The 16,037-nt window shown below is 35.2% G+C and overlaps 1 protein-coding gene across 3 annotated transcripts in view; it reads left to right on the top strand.

The window, feature by feature from the left end:
• The window catches only part of ABCA12 (ATP binding cassette subfamily A member 12), a 206,679-nt gene that overhangs the window by 127,886 nt on the left and 62,756 nt on the right, over nucleotides 1-16,037 (top strand). For all 3 annotated transcript variants that reach the window (XM_016950439.4, XM_063790735.1, XM_063790734.1), the window contains 6 exons: nucleotides 60-199; nucleotides 2,679-2,798; nucleotides 6,229-6,319; nucleotides 8,786-8,965; nucleotides 9,503-9,818; nucleotides 12,713-12,827. In XM_016950439.4, the coding sequence (XP_016805928.3) occupies nucleotides 60-199; nucleotides 2,679-2,798; nucleotides 6,229-6,319; nucleotides 8,786-8,965; nucleotides 9,503-9,818; nucleotides 12,713-12,827 (962 nt within the window). The remainder of the gene's footprint in view (nucleotides 1-59; nucleotides 200-2,678; nucleotides 2,799-6,228; nucleotides 6,320-8,785; nucleotides 8,966-9,502; nucleotides 9,819-12,712; nucleotides 12,828-16,037) is intronic.

The raw sequence follows: 16,037 nt of genomic DNA, 5'->3' as shown, positions 1-16,037 counted from the left end.
TGAGGAAATGGATTTGAAGTACATCTATTAAATGGTTTTATTTCACTTTTTTCTTCCAGCACCATTTTGCTTCTCCCTTTATAAAGACATCATTAACATGCCCGCTGGACCTGTGATTTGGGCTTTCTTGAAACCTATGTTGTTGGGAAGAATTTTGTATGCACCATATAACCCAGTCACAAAGGCAATAATGGAAAAGGTTTGACCATTATAACTCAGTTTCTATTTTGACTATTAAGATGTTTTTTAAAGTAGTCAACTTCCAAATTTACTTTAGCTGACTGATTTCTTTCTATCTTACCTACTATTATTATTATCCTTGGCTTTCTGAAACTGTTAGTAAAATTCTCAACTTCTGCCCTGGATATGTGCAAGCAGTACAGATTGGGTGGGAGCCCTTTGAAGAGAAATGAACCATGTTAACATTTGAGAATGAGGTTAGTTGAAGCAAGACCTCAGATTTTTCCATTTATCTCAAAAAGCAGAAAAGTCCTCTGCAACTGGTGTCTAACTTTCAAAGTATGTAAAAATTATTGTACTAGAAAAAGTAATATTGAGCATTATATAACTAGTTGGAACAAAAACAATCCCTGAAGTATAGATTCTTGGCTTCATATTTAGTTGTACAATTTAACGTCTCATTTATATAGAAGATAGATGTCGAATAAGACAACATTATTAACTATACTTACCATTTACTTCATTTAACCGTAATAGTATTTCCCTCTCACTTTAAAGTTGGCTTTAATTATTTGAATTTATAAACCTAGTACTTTTAAAATGACGAAGCTAAAGTAAAAGAAAAATCTCTGTTTTACCATTACTTGGCCATTCAACTATAATTATATGAACATAACATTATTTTTATATGCTACAGAATAATGGACAGCGATCATTATTATCAAAGAATATTCAATTTAATCTCTGTCCATTTTTATAAAAACTGTGATTTAATACCTTATTTGCTTTACTGACTATATATTCCTATGTAGTTTTGCATAAATTGAGTTATATATGAACTTTGTTTTTCAATTTAAATAAACAATTATTTGTTGATTTTTTTTAACTTTTATTTTAAGTTCAGGGTTACAAGTGCAGGTTTGTTACACAGGTACACTTCTGTCATGGGGGTTTGTTGTACAGATTATTTTATCACCCAGGTATTAAGCCTGGTACCCATTAGTTATTTTTCCTGATCCTTTTCCTCCTCCCACCCTCCACCCTTCTGTTCCCCTCTCTATGTCCATGTGTTCTCATCATTTAACTCCTGCTTATAAGTGAGAGCATGTGGTTTTTGATTTTCTATTCCTGTGTTGGTTTGCTAAGGATAGTGGCCTCCAGCTCCATCCCTGTCTCTGCAAAGGGCATGCTCTCATTCTTTTTTATGGCTGTGTGGTATCCCATGGTGCACATGTACCACATTTTCTCTATCCAATCTATCATTGTTAGGGATGTAGGTTGATTCTTTGCTGTTGTGAATAGGGTTGTGATGAACATATGCATGCATGCATCTTTATAATAGAATGACCTATATTCCCTTGGATATATACTCAGTAATGGGATTGCTGAGTCGAATGGTATTTCTGTCTTTAGGTCTTTGAGGAATTGCTACACTGTCTTCCACAATGGCTGAACTAATTTACACTCCCACCAACAATGTATAAGTGTTCCTTTTTCTTCACAACCTCAGCAGCATATGAGCTTATGTTTTAAGCGTGGTCTTTTTTTTTTCCCCCTTTTGTATTTGGTTCTCACCTCCCCTTTTCCTCTTCTCTTGATCCTATTCTTCCTTTCATATAAACTAATGTATGTTAGCATTCATATATGCATCTTCCTATAATTTATTCTATTACTCCAATCCTTTATAGATTATTATACCACATATATTCATAAGCAGAGTTCTTTGAGGTCACTGCATTAAAATGATACTGCATTTTAATCCTTTTTTATATATAGTTTTTCTCATACAAGAATACATTGTGAAAATTTTTCCAACTCAATAGGTATAATTTAATTCATTCTTTTTAGAGATTGCACATTTTTTTTTATAACACCGAATTTACTCATCCAATCATCAGGTGTTGGGCATTAATTTTGTTTCCAATGTTTTGTGTGTGTGTGTGTTTTTTTTTCTTGCTCATATAAACAACGTAGCAATAAATATTCTTGTGTATTGGTGTTATGTAGCAGTATTTTTATTTCAATAAGATGAATGTTCAGAATTGAGGGGTTGAAGGATATTGTATTTTATTTTAATAGCCATTGTCAAATTGCTTTCCAAATACCTCTAACATCTATTCTCAGCAGCAATACCTGAGAATATCCTTCTGCTATCCTCGAACTAGGATGTTTCTTTAATAGTAAAGTTAAGTGTATCGTTGGTGAAAATGAAAAACTGGTAAGAACTCCAGAAGTCAGGCTTTCATTTTGGCTATAAACTCACTCTGGACATGAATCAAACCCTAAATTATCCAGAATTTTTATAAATGAACTTGACCCTATGAAAGCTGTCATTTGAAACTTTTGACCATGTGGGAAATTTCTGACAATTTTTTGTACTAACTTCATGTTTTAGAACTGTCTTTTGAAGTTACGTAACAGAACAATCTTAAGATACCTTGTTAAAATATAGACAAAATACTAATGGATCACACTTCTTTTGTTTCTTTGTCATTAAGTCCAATGTAACTCTGAGACAGCTGGCGGAATTAAGAGAAAAATCTCAAGAGTGGATGGATAAGTCGCCACTTTTCATGAATTCCTTCCATCTGTTAAACCAGGCAATTCCAATGCTCCAGGTGTGAGATGCTTCTGTCATTCAACTTAGTAGGAATTTGAATTCTTTGAGATTTTAATTGCCTTCAATATGTGAATGGGAAGAGGGTAACTTTCCGTATTCAACAGATTAAATTGCCTCTCTTCCAGAGAGAAGGTCTGAGACAGGGTAACTGATCTATCACTCATATTCATAATTGGCTAACTTCACCTCTGGTACTGCAGCTCCTCTGTCTGTAATTCAGAGAAGACATCTTACAAGTTGATCTAGAGACATAACTAGTGATGTAAATCAGTTTTTCAAAAGTTTAAAATGCTACAAAAATGTTTGTTATTGATTTCTCTCCTTTAAATTACTCTCCTTTGCTATCTTAACCAGAATTCCTAAAATACCAATAGGCTAGAGAACATTAAACTTGGGGAATTCCATGGTAGAAATTTATGACACATGTGTTAATAAATTCCAAATTCAGTTTGACATGTTATACACAAGGTGTTCTCGTTAATGTATTTATCTGAATTTACGTTTAAGGCCACTTAAGGAAGCAAAAGTTATAATTGGAAAAAGTGCTCTAGGCCAGGTGCGGTAGCTCACGCCTGTAATCCCAGCACTTTGGGAGGCTGAGGAGGGCGGATCACCTGAGGTCGGGAGTTCAAGACCAGCCTGACCAATGCGGAGAAACCCCATCTCTACTAAAAATACAAAATTAGCCAGATGTGGTGGCGGGCGCCTGTAATCCCAATTACTCGGTAGGCTGAGGCAGAAGAATCGCTTGAACCCGGGAGGTGGAGGTTGCAGTGAGCTGAGATTGCGCCACTGCACTCCAGCCTGGAGAACAAGAGCAAAACTCCATCTCAAAAAAAAAAAAAAAAAAAAAAAAAAAAAAAAAAAGGCAGGAATTTCTGAAGATGATGCAAATAATGTGGGGAAATGTTCCAATCACAGAGATATTGGCAACTGAAGATGGAGCAGCAGAATTAGCCCAGTAATCAGTTGGAGAAAAGAAAATTGGCAGGAATGGTGACAACCTAGGAGCTTCAAGAGACTGGCTTGCATATCAAAGAGAGGTCCTTGGAAGAGTAATGGAGCCCTAAAATATTTTTGGGAAAAAAATGCCCTTTTGTATGATCATGCTTAGGAAGTTAAACTTAGAATGGAGGATATTATATGATATGAGATGGTCAGAAAAATTATACTCCAAAGGTGCTTTTATTCAGTCTTTGTTTTGACTAACAATGCATAGTTATAATTACAACCCAAATTTTATCATAAATGATTAAATAAATTTCTAAAATAGACATTTAATAACATAAACTTTTCATCAAATGTCTTCCCTACAATTTCCTATTAATTTTTGGTTCTAATTCTAAGCATGCTCATTTTAAGTGGCCTTTTCTAGTGAGTCTCAGAAAACGAAGGCTACTTAGATAGTACTTCATGACAAATATATTTTCCTGAACAACACATTGCTATTTTCTCCTAAGACTTTTTCTCCAGGAGGAGAAAAAAAAGCCACACATGATTTTCTTAAGAAAAGTTTTGTTAGCTAAAGTGGTGAATTAACAGGATGTGTTCTATACATAATAGTTTCAAAGTACTGTAATTTGCTGGAATCTCTGAGATTGTGTTCATAAAGGGATCATCATCTAATGGAAGGATCTTGATTCTGTCCAGAGCAAAATTAATTATTTTCAATTATTGAGGAAATACTTAATATTGTAAATATGCACAGAATTTGAAATTTTAAGCTTTTGGCACAAGAACTGGCTTTGCCACTGTGAACCCTTAGGTGAATGACTTAAAGTACGTGAACTGCAGCTTATGGATCTCTAAAATTAGTATATTGGTAATGACAGACTTGTGAAGATCACATATGCGGAAGCATTTGGTGTTTTGGTATTTTTAAATTTTGTATACGTTTATGTGATACAAATGCAATTTTGCTACATGCATGGATTAGTACTGATCAAATCAGGGTTTTTAGCATATCCATCACCCAAATAATATACATTGTACCTATTATTAGATGTCATATGATTGATTGTAAAAGGAGTGATGGGAGAATTGAAATAGGGTTTAATGGATTGTCTCCACATTGCAACTAACACAGTACTTTATTTGTTAGTGATGCTCTGATACAGATTTTCCAAGATGCAGAAGCTAATTCCTGATAAACAGATCTTAAAGGACTGTTATCACAGCATGTAGCTGCATGATAGCTAGCCATCAGTCTACATGCCACCAGCTGCTTTTAGAACCCTCAGTAGCTATGGATTTAGCAAACTAATTCTATTATATATGTGCTCAACTAATATGTTTTTCTTAGTCATTCATCCCCATGACAATAAAACAAAAGACACTGGTAAGAAGGACATGAGACTATATTGTACCAAACGGGGCTCTAAAAGGACAATCAAGCCTCACTTACATAAAAACCAGGCCATGAATTTATGCATATGATGAAAAAACATTTCTTTAATTGAGTTGAATTCTCTCCTTCATTTTTTCCCTTAGCCCTTATTAATTGTGTGTCCTTAGGAGAATTTACATAGCTTCTTTAGCCATAGCTTTGTCATCTATTACTTAGAGGTAATAATAGCACTTACCTCAAAGTGTTGTTGTAAACAAAGTGAGAAAGTCAAGTTAAACTCTATAAGACGGTGCCCAGCACATGGTATTATAAAAGCTCAACAAATATTAGGTAATAGTACTCCCAGAGTGATAGAAGTTATGTCTTCTAATTTGGCAAATAGCTATAAAGGCCTTTATATTTTAAAGCAATTATGTTTTTCTTTTAATTTTTCAGCCTTTCCATTGATAGAATTTAAAGTTTTATCATCAATTTATTCTTTCATATTCACATAGTTGCACTTACGACAGTACAAAAATATTATTATAATAATTGAAATGGACTATTCTGATGTGATGAGGCATTCTTAGACCTACTTCACCAAAAGGTTACCTGAGACTGGAAAAGGTACTTGCTAAAAGCTTCAGGCTAGGAAGTAGTAGAACTTGAATACAAATCAGTTGTGATGTCAGATTCCATGGAGACATCATGATTTTTAAGAGTTTTGTTTCAAGTGAACAAAGTTCAACCATGAATCACAACATTGTGTATAGTATACATTAAAAAGGAATAATATAGCCATGAGGAAAAATCCTGTTAAATCGAATATAAATTTCTAATGTTGATAATTGTAGTCACATCTGGCCACTGTGCATGCTGACCAATTTGTATCTATAGACAAGCAACAGCCCAGCCTGTCAAGTCATTACCAACCCCCAGTCTTCTCTTTTCTTCTCAAGGATTTCTCTGTGAGCCTTTGCAAGACAGTGCATTGATAATGCCCAGTTGTGGTTACTGCACTTCACTGTGGTGGTTATTAGAGAGACAATGTCAAACATGATTTTTCTTGTATTGAAACTGATTTTTAATTATTATTTGTTAGAATACTCTAAGGAACCCTTTTGTGCAAGTTTTTGTAAAGTTCTCCGTGGGACTCGATGCTGTTGAACTATTGAAACAGATAGATGAACTCGGTGAGTCCAAATTCACAAAGCTTTTATTCATGAGTCATGTCGGAAATATAAACAACATTGTTCCATATGATTACATTTTCCCCCTTTTCTCCTGTACTTAGTTTGTAGCTAGCTACTCAAAGAAAAATGAGACCCTGGATATATCCCCCCTGTCTTCTTCCGAGTTAGTTGTACAATTACAAGCAGTCATGTTTATTTGGATGCCCAGTGTCTGTAGTTAGTTTCAATAATTATAATGTAGGCCAGGCGTGGTGGCTCACGCCTATAATCCCAGCACTTTGGGAGGCAGACACGGGCAGATCACTTGAAGTCAGGAGTTCGAGACCAGCCTGGCCAACATGGTGAAGCCCTATCTCTACTAAAAATACAAAAACTAGCTGGGCATGGTGGTGCATGCCTGTAATCCCAGCTGCTTGGGAGGCTGAGGCAGGAGAATTGCTTGAACCTGGGGGGTGGAGGTTTCAGTGAGCCAAGATCATGCCACTGCCCTTCAGCCTGGGTGACAGGAGTAAAACCCTGTCTCAAAAAAAAAATTATTATTATTATTATAATGTAATATAAATGCAGTTTTTTTCTTCAATCATAGGTAGGTTGTTAGAAGTAAGGGAGCACTTTATTTTAGTGACTTGATGAAAGGCAAGTCCTTAAGGACAAGGGAAAATGAAATTATTTATTTATGGCTACATTTAACATTTTTATCTCCACTGGCCTCAGTATCACTTGACTAACCCAGAATGTAATTAGAAGAGATACAGAGTTAGCAAAAGCAAGAAAAACGCAATGGGGAGACTCAAAAGAAAATACACTGAAATCAGTATTCAAGGTTGGGTCCTCCTCACATGGTCGTTTAAAAGGAAGAGGCTGCAGAAGATCAAAGGAAGCTGTCTAAACTTATGCATTGCCTCTGCCATGTCCCCACCTTCTACCTAAGGGATGCAAGACATCTTATTCAGGCTGTGTCTGATTCACTGTTGCTATGCAACCATGGGTATGAGAAACGGATTGAGAGCATCAGAATTTGGCAGTAGCAGAGCAAATGCCCCTCCCCCTCCCTGGCACTGCTGGGACGTAAATGATTTAGGTTCTAAACCACTGGGGAAGAATTATGCCTATATTTGTATTGTATATGATTGTACACATATTACGATAGTCAACCCAGCTTGATTAAATAAAGGTACTAGTGGATTTACTCTCTAAAAGTATCATTTGGGCAAGGAACTATTTGATTAACACATCAGGGCTAAACTGCAAAGTTCTTAGATAAATTTTGTCATTTCTAACTTCTGAACTAGGAAGTGAGGCTAAGAATTTAAAATAAGATTAAAATGAACGTAGCACTGAGACTCTTATGTTTGTATAATTACACATGTAACTTAGTATTGAAGAGGTTATATAGTTTGAATTCGGGGGACTCTGACCCCTTGAAGTGTTTTTATGATCCTGTCTACCAGAATTTCTAAATAATTCCTTGGTGTTGTGTTGATTTCCAGTGGCCGCTGGAGGCCACTGTTCAACCACAATTTACCCCTCCCCCACCAACATCTACATCAAGTAAAACATTTCACTTTAAATTCTAATGAGAAATGCATTGAAGAAGTTGTCTTCTGTGAGAAATTTAGTCCTATTTTGGACGATGTAAGAGACATGTCTGGGTTCTGTGAAGGAGGGATTTATGATATTCACAGCCTTCTCAGTATTCATGATGATCAAGTCAGTAAAAATTTAATTGGCCAAATGATTTGTTAACTTGCAATTTCATATTTACCCTTTGTCCCGGTTGATTTCCTCACAAAGAATCATAAAATTGAAGAGAAATTAAGTCCCCTTTATTCCAGAGTAATTACCCAAAATAAAATCCTGATCATTTTGTCAGATTAATACAGATATCAAAAGTATTAATTTTAAGATATACACATAAGATTTTAAGTCAAACAGTATTAGAAACTCACAACTATGTGGCATATATTTTCAGGTATCTTAAATGTTTCTATATCACAGCTTATGTAATAATACAGTTTATTTATCCTATGCATTCTACATAGACTTTCCTTTGTTTCAGTTTGTGCATTCACATTCCGTGTACAAAGCAGGCATTTCTGTTTAGTTTATTCTAAACTCGCATCTCTGGTTTATAGTTTTTGTCCTAACTACATGTAGATACATTTTTAAAAGTTTATTCGTCTTAGTTCTTTGTTATTAAATTGTAACAAAATATACTTTTAAGTTATCTTGTATCTTTCTTAGAACCTAGGTTTACTGTATTTGTAACTAGCCTGGCTCCTCAATGAATATTTGCATAACGACCCATTTTCTTTGGTGTAGAATACTAGATATTTTTAGAGTAAATTCTGCAGCCTTTTGTTATTTATAATCTAGTTTAGTATTTACAAAAAATCAGTATTTCATCTAATTATGACCAGAATCAAGACCATAATTTTTTTTGTCTCTTTTGCTTTGCCTCTTTAGATATTCTAAGACTGAAATTAGAGAACAACATTGACATCATCGATCAGCTTAACACACTATCTTCCCTGACAGTAAATATTTCCTCTTGTGTATTATATGACCGTATTCAGGCAGCAAAAACCATAGATGAAATGGAGAGAGAGGCTAAAAGGCTCTACAAAAGCAACGAACTCTTTGGAAGTAAGTGCTGTTCTATTAGGGTTTGAGCATCTCTTTGTGCTAAAATTGGCCAAATTCTTTCCTCATGTCTTTCATCCAGAACTCAGAAAACTAGTGTGGGGGTCCTTAGGTCCTCTGATGTCCTTAGAAAAGAGAACCTTTCATGTAGGCAACCAACTATAATCTCTAAGTATGTCTAATTTTGTTGGTGTACTTCAAATTAAGATTGAAAAGGATTACACAGTTACAGAGTGAAGTTCAGTCCATCCTCATAATCAGTCATTATTTATCTAAAAGTGTTTTTATATTAATAAGTGGCTTAGAATGGTGCATTTAATCTGTCTACTTAGTTGGTGATTATATTCTTAAACTCCAGCTTTGAATTTCTGAGGTTGACACCTCCAATTAACCATGTTTTCTGTAAATTAAGAACCTGAACCTACTGTCACATTACTAACTCAATTGACTGTTTGGCTGTCCCCTCTGTGTACTCTCCAAACAATGAATAACGTCAACCATAAAATAACCTTTCTGCTGTTGTTGCCATTTTATTTTTAGGTGTTATTTTTAAGCTTCCTTCTAACAGAAGCTGGCACAGAGGCTATGACTCTGAAAATGTCTTTCTTCCTCCTGTCATAAAATATACCATCCGCATGAGTCTCAAGACCGCACAGACCACAAGAAGCCTAAGAACCAAGATTTGGGCTCCAGGGCCACACAATTCTCCATCACACAACCAGATCTATGGCAGGGCTTTTATTTATTTACAGGATAGTATTGAAAGAGCAATCATTGAATTGCAAACTGGAAGGAACTCCCAGGAAATAGCAGTCCAGGTTCAAGCAATTCCTTATCCCTGCTTCATGAAAGACAAGTAAGTGTGTGCACTTTCAGCCTTTTTAATGATCAACAAGTTTTCTGAGAACTCACTTCAGTCCATTCATTCAGATGTATTAGATGAAAGGAACAACATTCACCAAACTTTTGTAATATGCTTGTTTTGAGAAAGGGTTCACACTACAGGGCATAGCTTCCTCATAACTGCTCATCAATACCAAAATGATGGTAAAGTGTTTACCAAATGATCTATAAAAACCCTTAGCTCTCCAAAAATTCTGGCCCTAAAATTGGAATAATTGGACTTCAGACCTGAGTACATTGCTGCATGATTTTGATGTTCCCCACTGTCTACTGGGCTTACCTCCCTCTAGTCAAATGAAAGGGATGAACAAGACGATCTTAAAATCCCTTCCAACTCCCAAATTGGATTTTAAAAAATCTGAGCGCATGATCAATTTTAAGAAAACAAATTGATAAAAGAAATCTTGAACACATTTTGATCAACTATTTCAGATAAATATTGTGCTACCTGAAACTTTCATGTATTATCAGTTCATTTGCTAGGAATCCTCTATATCTAAAATGGTTGTTCTAGATGAATAAAAAAGTAACAATAATGCTTTTAGACAATTCAATTTGAATGTTCGAGAAATCTGCCAGTTGGGTAGCACTGAATGCTTCCTTCACTCTGTAGATGGTTAAAAAATAAGCAGATTATGGTTTTCAAGCTCACCTTCCTATATAAAAGCTTGAGGCTGAATATTACTTTAAAGGAATTGAACATGCTACGCAACCCAGTTATTGCAGTTTATATACAATTCAGATGGTATTGGCTTTTTCTTTTCTCTTCTTTTTTCTTTCTTTCAATGCTTCTGTCTCCCTTGGCTACTTCAAGAGTTATAAATGAGATGAGGTAATGTAACCCAGTGCAACAGTAGCATGAGGAAGCAGGTAAGGAGTCCATCAAGTGGACTGTCAAGGTTAGCTGGCTGTTGTGGAGGCTGTTGTGGACGGGACTTTGCTGCCTGAACTATGTGTGAACTGCCATGGCTTGCACAAATTATAAAGATCTATGGGGTCAATTAAGGTAAAATTCTTATCTAGTTCCCTGCTCATTTGTTCCCCTTATAAATTTTGGTACCTAGGATGGTGGGTACCTGGGTGTGCAGTCTGTATTCTTTATGGGAATATGTTCATTATGCCTTACATACATATACACTGTTGCATATAAAGTGATTTCCCATTAATTATTTCATTTGTTTCACCCAACAACCTCATAATGTAAGTAGGAGCAGGAATTATTGTCCATACTTTCCAGATGAAAAAACTGAAATCCAGAAAGGCTAATTAACTTGCCCAAGATGCTATAACTGGTACTACACTAGTCCTCCTGTTTATAAGACCAACATTTCTGCTTTATACTAGACCAAATCTAAAATACACTATCACTTGGAAGAAACATTACAGGGGATTTGTTGTTAATGAATGAAGGCCTTTGCCTAGTTCTAGATCCAGAAATCACTTCAGGGCTGTACCTGAGCCAAAACAAAATTCATTCAAGAAGTAGTCTGTAAATGGCTACCCCATGCCATACAGTTTCCCAGGAAACAACAACAAAAAAAATGGAATATGGCCTCAACTCCCACTGCTCCCTCACCAAAAAACACCTCATCTCTCTGATAATGATACACTTCTGCATGCTAAAGTGATACTGAATGATAGTGATCTCATGCTTCATTAATATTTACATTTTTCTTGGGGTACTTGGAGGTAAATTTTTAGTCTTGTAGATTAAAAAAGGAAATGGCCTTGGGACCTTTCTCCAAGTGAAAGCTTGAGCAGAGCCCAACACATAAACAGAGCAACTTAGAATCTCTCATCGACATCTACTGCCTTTGCCTCAGCTCAAATAAGGGCATCAATTGTCAGAACCATGGCTCCTAAGGTGTGGTCCCTGGACCAGCAGCATCAGTATCACCTGGGAAGTTGTTTAAAAAGCAAATAGATGGTCCCACCCAGATATAATAAATCAGAGGCTGGGGCCCAGAAACTTGTGTTTTAGTAATCTCTTTGGGTGCTTTGAGAACCACTCCAATTTAACTTTCAGGCTTCATGAGCAGGACATTGAGGAATACATCTGGGCTTGAGGATGTCTTCCAGTGATTCTCTAGTTGAGCACATCATCAAAATAGACATTTCTATACCATGTATAAAGCATCTTCCAGAGCATTACTTTGAGGAATCCAAGTTCTTTGTCTGCATTTTAAATCAAATGCTTTGGGCCGGGCACAGTGACTCATGCCTGTAATCCCAGCACTTTGGGAGGCCGAGGCAGGTGGATCACTTGAGGCCAGGAATTCGAGACCAGCCTGGCCAACATGATGAAACCCCATCTCTACTAAAAAACAAACAAACAAACAAAAACAAATGAATGCTTTAGATTTTATTTCATTTTTAGAAATTTAGTTTCATAATAACTATGATCTTCCTAAGAGTAGCTATAAATACAGTAATTTTGGAAGATATAGCTTTTAGTTAGGTAAACCAATCATCATCTCATTTTAAATCTGCCTTTTAGATAAGAATTTAGTTTAGACATAAAGGTTTTGAGCCTTGCAATTATATCTATATAGTAATTATTTTCCCAGACACATACTCAAACACAATTTAAACAATATGGCAATTTTATGTAATAATCCAGAGCTTTTTTTTTTCTTACTCTTGAAACATTACACTAAAAAAATCACAGACCTATGGTTAAATCAGCTTCATGCTTCATAAATAATGGGGTAATACTGATTATTTTCAATTTCAAAACACGATCATAACTTCAATGTAAGAGAGAGTGAGTTCTTTATATATTATATTCTCTGCAAGTATGGCATTCATTTTGGTCACTGAATTTTTCTTTTTTTGTTTGTTTTACAGCTTCCTAACCAGTGTCTCTTATTCTCTTCCAATTGTGCTTATGGTTGCCTGGGTTGTATTTATAGCTGCCTTTGTAAAAAAGCTTGTCTATGAGAAAGACCTCCGGCTTCATGAGGTATGTTGAAAATCACTTCTTGTTATGAATAAGTCCTGTTCATAGAACAATTACTATGATTTTCATCATGCCTTTATAAACTTCAGAAAGCCTAACTTATCCCTTGTGAATTAAACAGAAAGAAAAACCTTTTACAAATCACAAAAGCAGCTGATAAGGCAATATTTTATTTTCTCAAAAAGTGACATAAAAGTCACTTAATAAGTGCTTTTGAAAAACAACATCTGAATAAAATATGAGTACAATGATAATTCTTAGAGTAATTTTTTGCCCAAGAAATTACCTATAGGACTTACGATCTAACAGAGGAAGTTTAAATAACAACAATAACAACTGTTCAGGCAGAGAGATTGTTGGCATGGTAACTAAAATAACCCAAATGTAGATATAGATAGAGCTATAAACATAGACATAGACATATGGCTTATTTCGGCTCTCACAAAGAAAATTCTCTTTCCAGTATACCTTGTCTCCTTCAATTACCTTCTCCATTTCCCACTGACTCCTGACTTATAGAAACTAAGAATTTCGTGTTATGCTACTGATTGGGTTAATAACCATATCACAATGGAAGACAGAACCAGGAGTGTGATGCATGACCTCTTTCTGGGCACGTTCTTCATCATTAACCCCAAATCCAAAATATCTTACTTCTTTTTAGAATTTATGATAAAGCATTATGTGATTTTTAGATTGTATTTGAGTAGAAATTATTTTATCTACTTATCCCATAATGAGTCCCTTCTTATACTCACTCATGGAGTGGAAACAAAGGTGAAACATTTCAAAACTGGGGCACAATAATTATTGCAAGGCCTGGCTGAATTCTGAAATAATGAGGTTAGGGGAACCCGTTCATCCACTTGTCCTTTTCAGACTTACCTTGCCAATGCTTTTAGACAATTGATCATTTCTCCCTATAAGATACAAGTTGCTGCTACATATTTCTGTTAGTTCAGCATCAGGCTTTCAGGGTTGTCCCCGTATTTGAACTTATATTTTTTACCTCTTCTGTTTGAATTTTGGTTGATCCACACAGCTGCATTTTTGTATTTCAGTTATAATTTGGTAAACTTCTCATCAACTAGTTTGAGTCCTGTTGTTTTCAGGACTGTATGCAATGGTTTTCTAATTCCAATTTAGAAACTTGAATCCATGCCTTCAACCGTAATTATGATTGCAAGCCCCTACCTTCTAGTTATCTTTCAGGTTCCCAGTATTCAGAAGCAAATCATCACAGAGTAAAGAAAATCTTTGAGATAGAAACTGTGACAGAAACAGAGTCCATTTCTACTTCAAAATTAATACCTACCTTTAAAATATTAATTGTGATAGAAACAGTAAATAGAAGCATGTATGCATACAGTATATATACAAATGTATATGCATATAATAAAACCGTGTGTATATAATACACACACATTGTATTATTTCATGTTTGAAGATGATGCTTTCTGAATGCATCTATGTATGTCACCAAAAATTATCAAAGCATAACGAAAAGTCATTTCTCAACTGAAAATGCAAAAGACTTGTTTTTAGCTATGAACCAGTTTCTGTTTGGTAGCTCTGTGTCTCCATTTGGCCTGCGTCTACCTTTGAAATTTAACCACCTTTGTCTTGGGGTCAAAGTCACATGGTGGAAGATCACTGAACTTGGAATCAGAATATCAGGTTTTGTATTCCAATTCTACCAGCCATATACACTCGGGCTCAGTCTCTTAAACCCTTTGAGTCTGATCATCTAGACTTCATTCAACATTTATTTCCAGAATGTAGCTCTCTCTCTCTGCCAGAACAGAGGAGCTCAATTATTCATATTTTATCAATTCTAAGACATTGATTTTCCCCCCTTTTTAAAGCCTCGGAAATTGGGATACATTTGATAGGGTGTCACGATTTATTTGGCAGTAATCTTTCTTTCTTGGTGGCATGTAAAATAATGGCACATCCTCAATGGTGTCCTAAATTCAAAGAAATACAGTGTGTTTGTGAAATGAATTGATGGAGGTGAGCGTGGAAGGAGTGGGATGTCCCTAGTGCCTCCTGCTCAGCCTCGCTCCACTGTCCACAGTTCTCATCTAAACTCCTCCTTTTTAAAGATGTAAGGTTCAGCTCAGAAAGTGAGAAGTGACTTGCTGAAGACCTTGGAGCTAGTTAATGGTAGATCTGGCAGTAGAACTGAAGTATTTTGACTTCCAACCAATCCTCTTCCAGATCATAGCTACCTTCACCCTTAGAATCTTACTTTAGTAACACAGACTTCTAAGGACATTTGCAGATGATGATAGATAATCTCTTAAGTTACCAGAAACTCAAAGTCACTTTTTAATACTATCTTTTCATATTCTGATAAAGTCTAAAGCTGCCCAAGTCCTACTTCTTTCTCATTCAAATTAAACCAAAAAGGTAAATAAAATCAATATTCTCCCCTTTTCATTCTGTAATTATTCTCAGTCCTGGCAAGAAAACCAAGTTAATTGCTATCTCAATGAAGCCACTTATCTTTGACTTTGTTATGGTATGATTCCATGAATCTCTTTCCCTTGTTAAATAAATTAGCACAAATCTAATAAGTTTACTTATTAAAGTAAGCCCATAGTATAAAAAAAGTACTTTAAAAATGTCTTTCAATTGGGTTTTGTTCTGCACTTTGCTTTTAAAAATTAAAATACTAAAGCTATAAAAATCTGATTTTATAACATATACAGAAGAGTATATTTTTTCTCATTATTTTCATGGTTTATGAGTTCGATTCATCTGTTTGATCTAATGTAAGTCATGTATGGGACTTTCAGTGCTTATATTTTGTTGGAGACAGAATTTTGGAGTCATTCTCTCAGTTCAGACAGGTAGCCTAAAATATATGTGGGCCGCAGAGGTGTTACCAAGAATTAAACAAAGATTTTTTTAGTCTCCTAGTGCTTCACATTAAACAATTTTTTTGTGCTTTCCTGACATACATTAATCCACCCCACCAGTGGGAATTTGAAATGTTTCCAGTAATGGTCACAACATCCTTTATATCATACTAAAAAAAAAATAATATAAATGTCTATTGTCAATAGAATTATAGAAATTGAGGTAGAAAATGTTATTATTCCTTATGAGTTAGTATTTGACATTCTTGCAGAATTGAATGAAGACATTGCTATCAAGTAAATATATGAGTATTTCTGATTTCTTTTCTTGACAGTATTTACGTCAACC

This window comes from Pan troglodytes, chromosome 13, assembly GCF_028858775.2.
Source record: "Pan troglodytes isolate AG18354 chromosome 13, NHGRI_mPanTro3-v2.0_pri, whole genome shotgun sequence".
Lineage (NCBI taxonomy): Eukaryota > Metazoa > Chordata > Mammalia > Primates > Hominidae > Pan > Pan troglodytes.
Note: the sequence above shows the minus strand (reverse complement) of the source record. Positions and strands in the feature narration are given on the sequence as shown.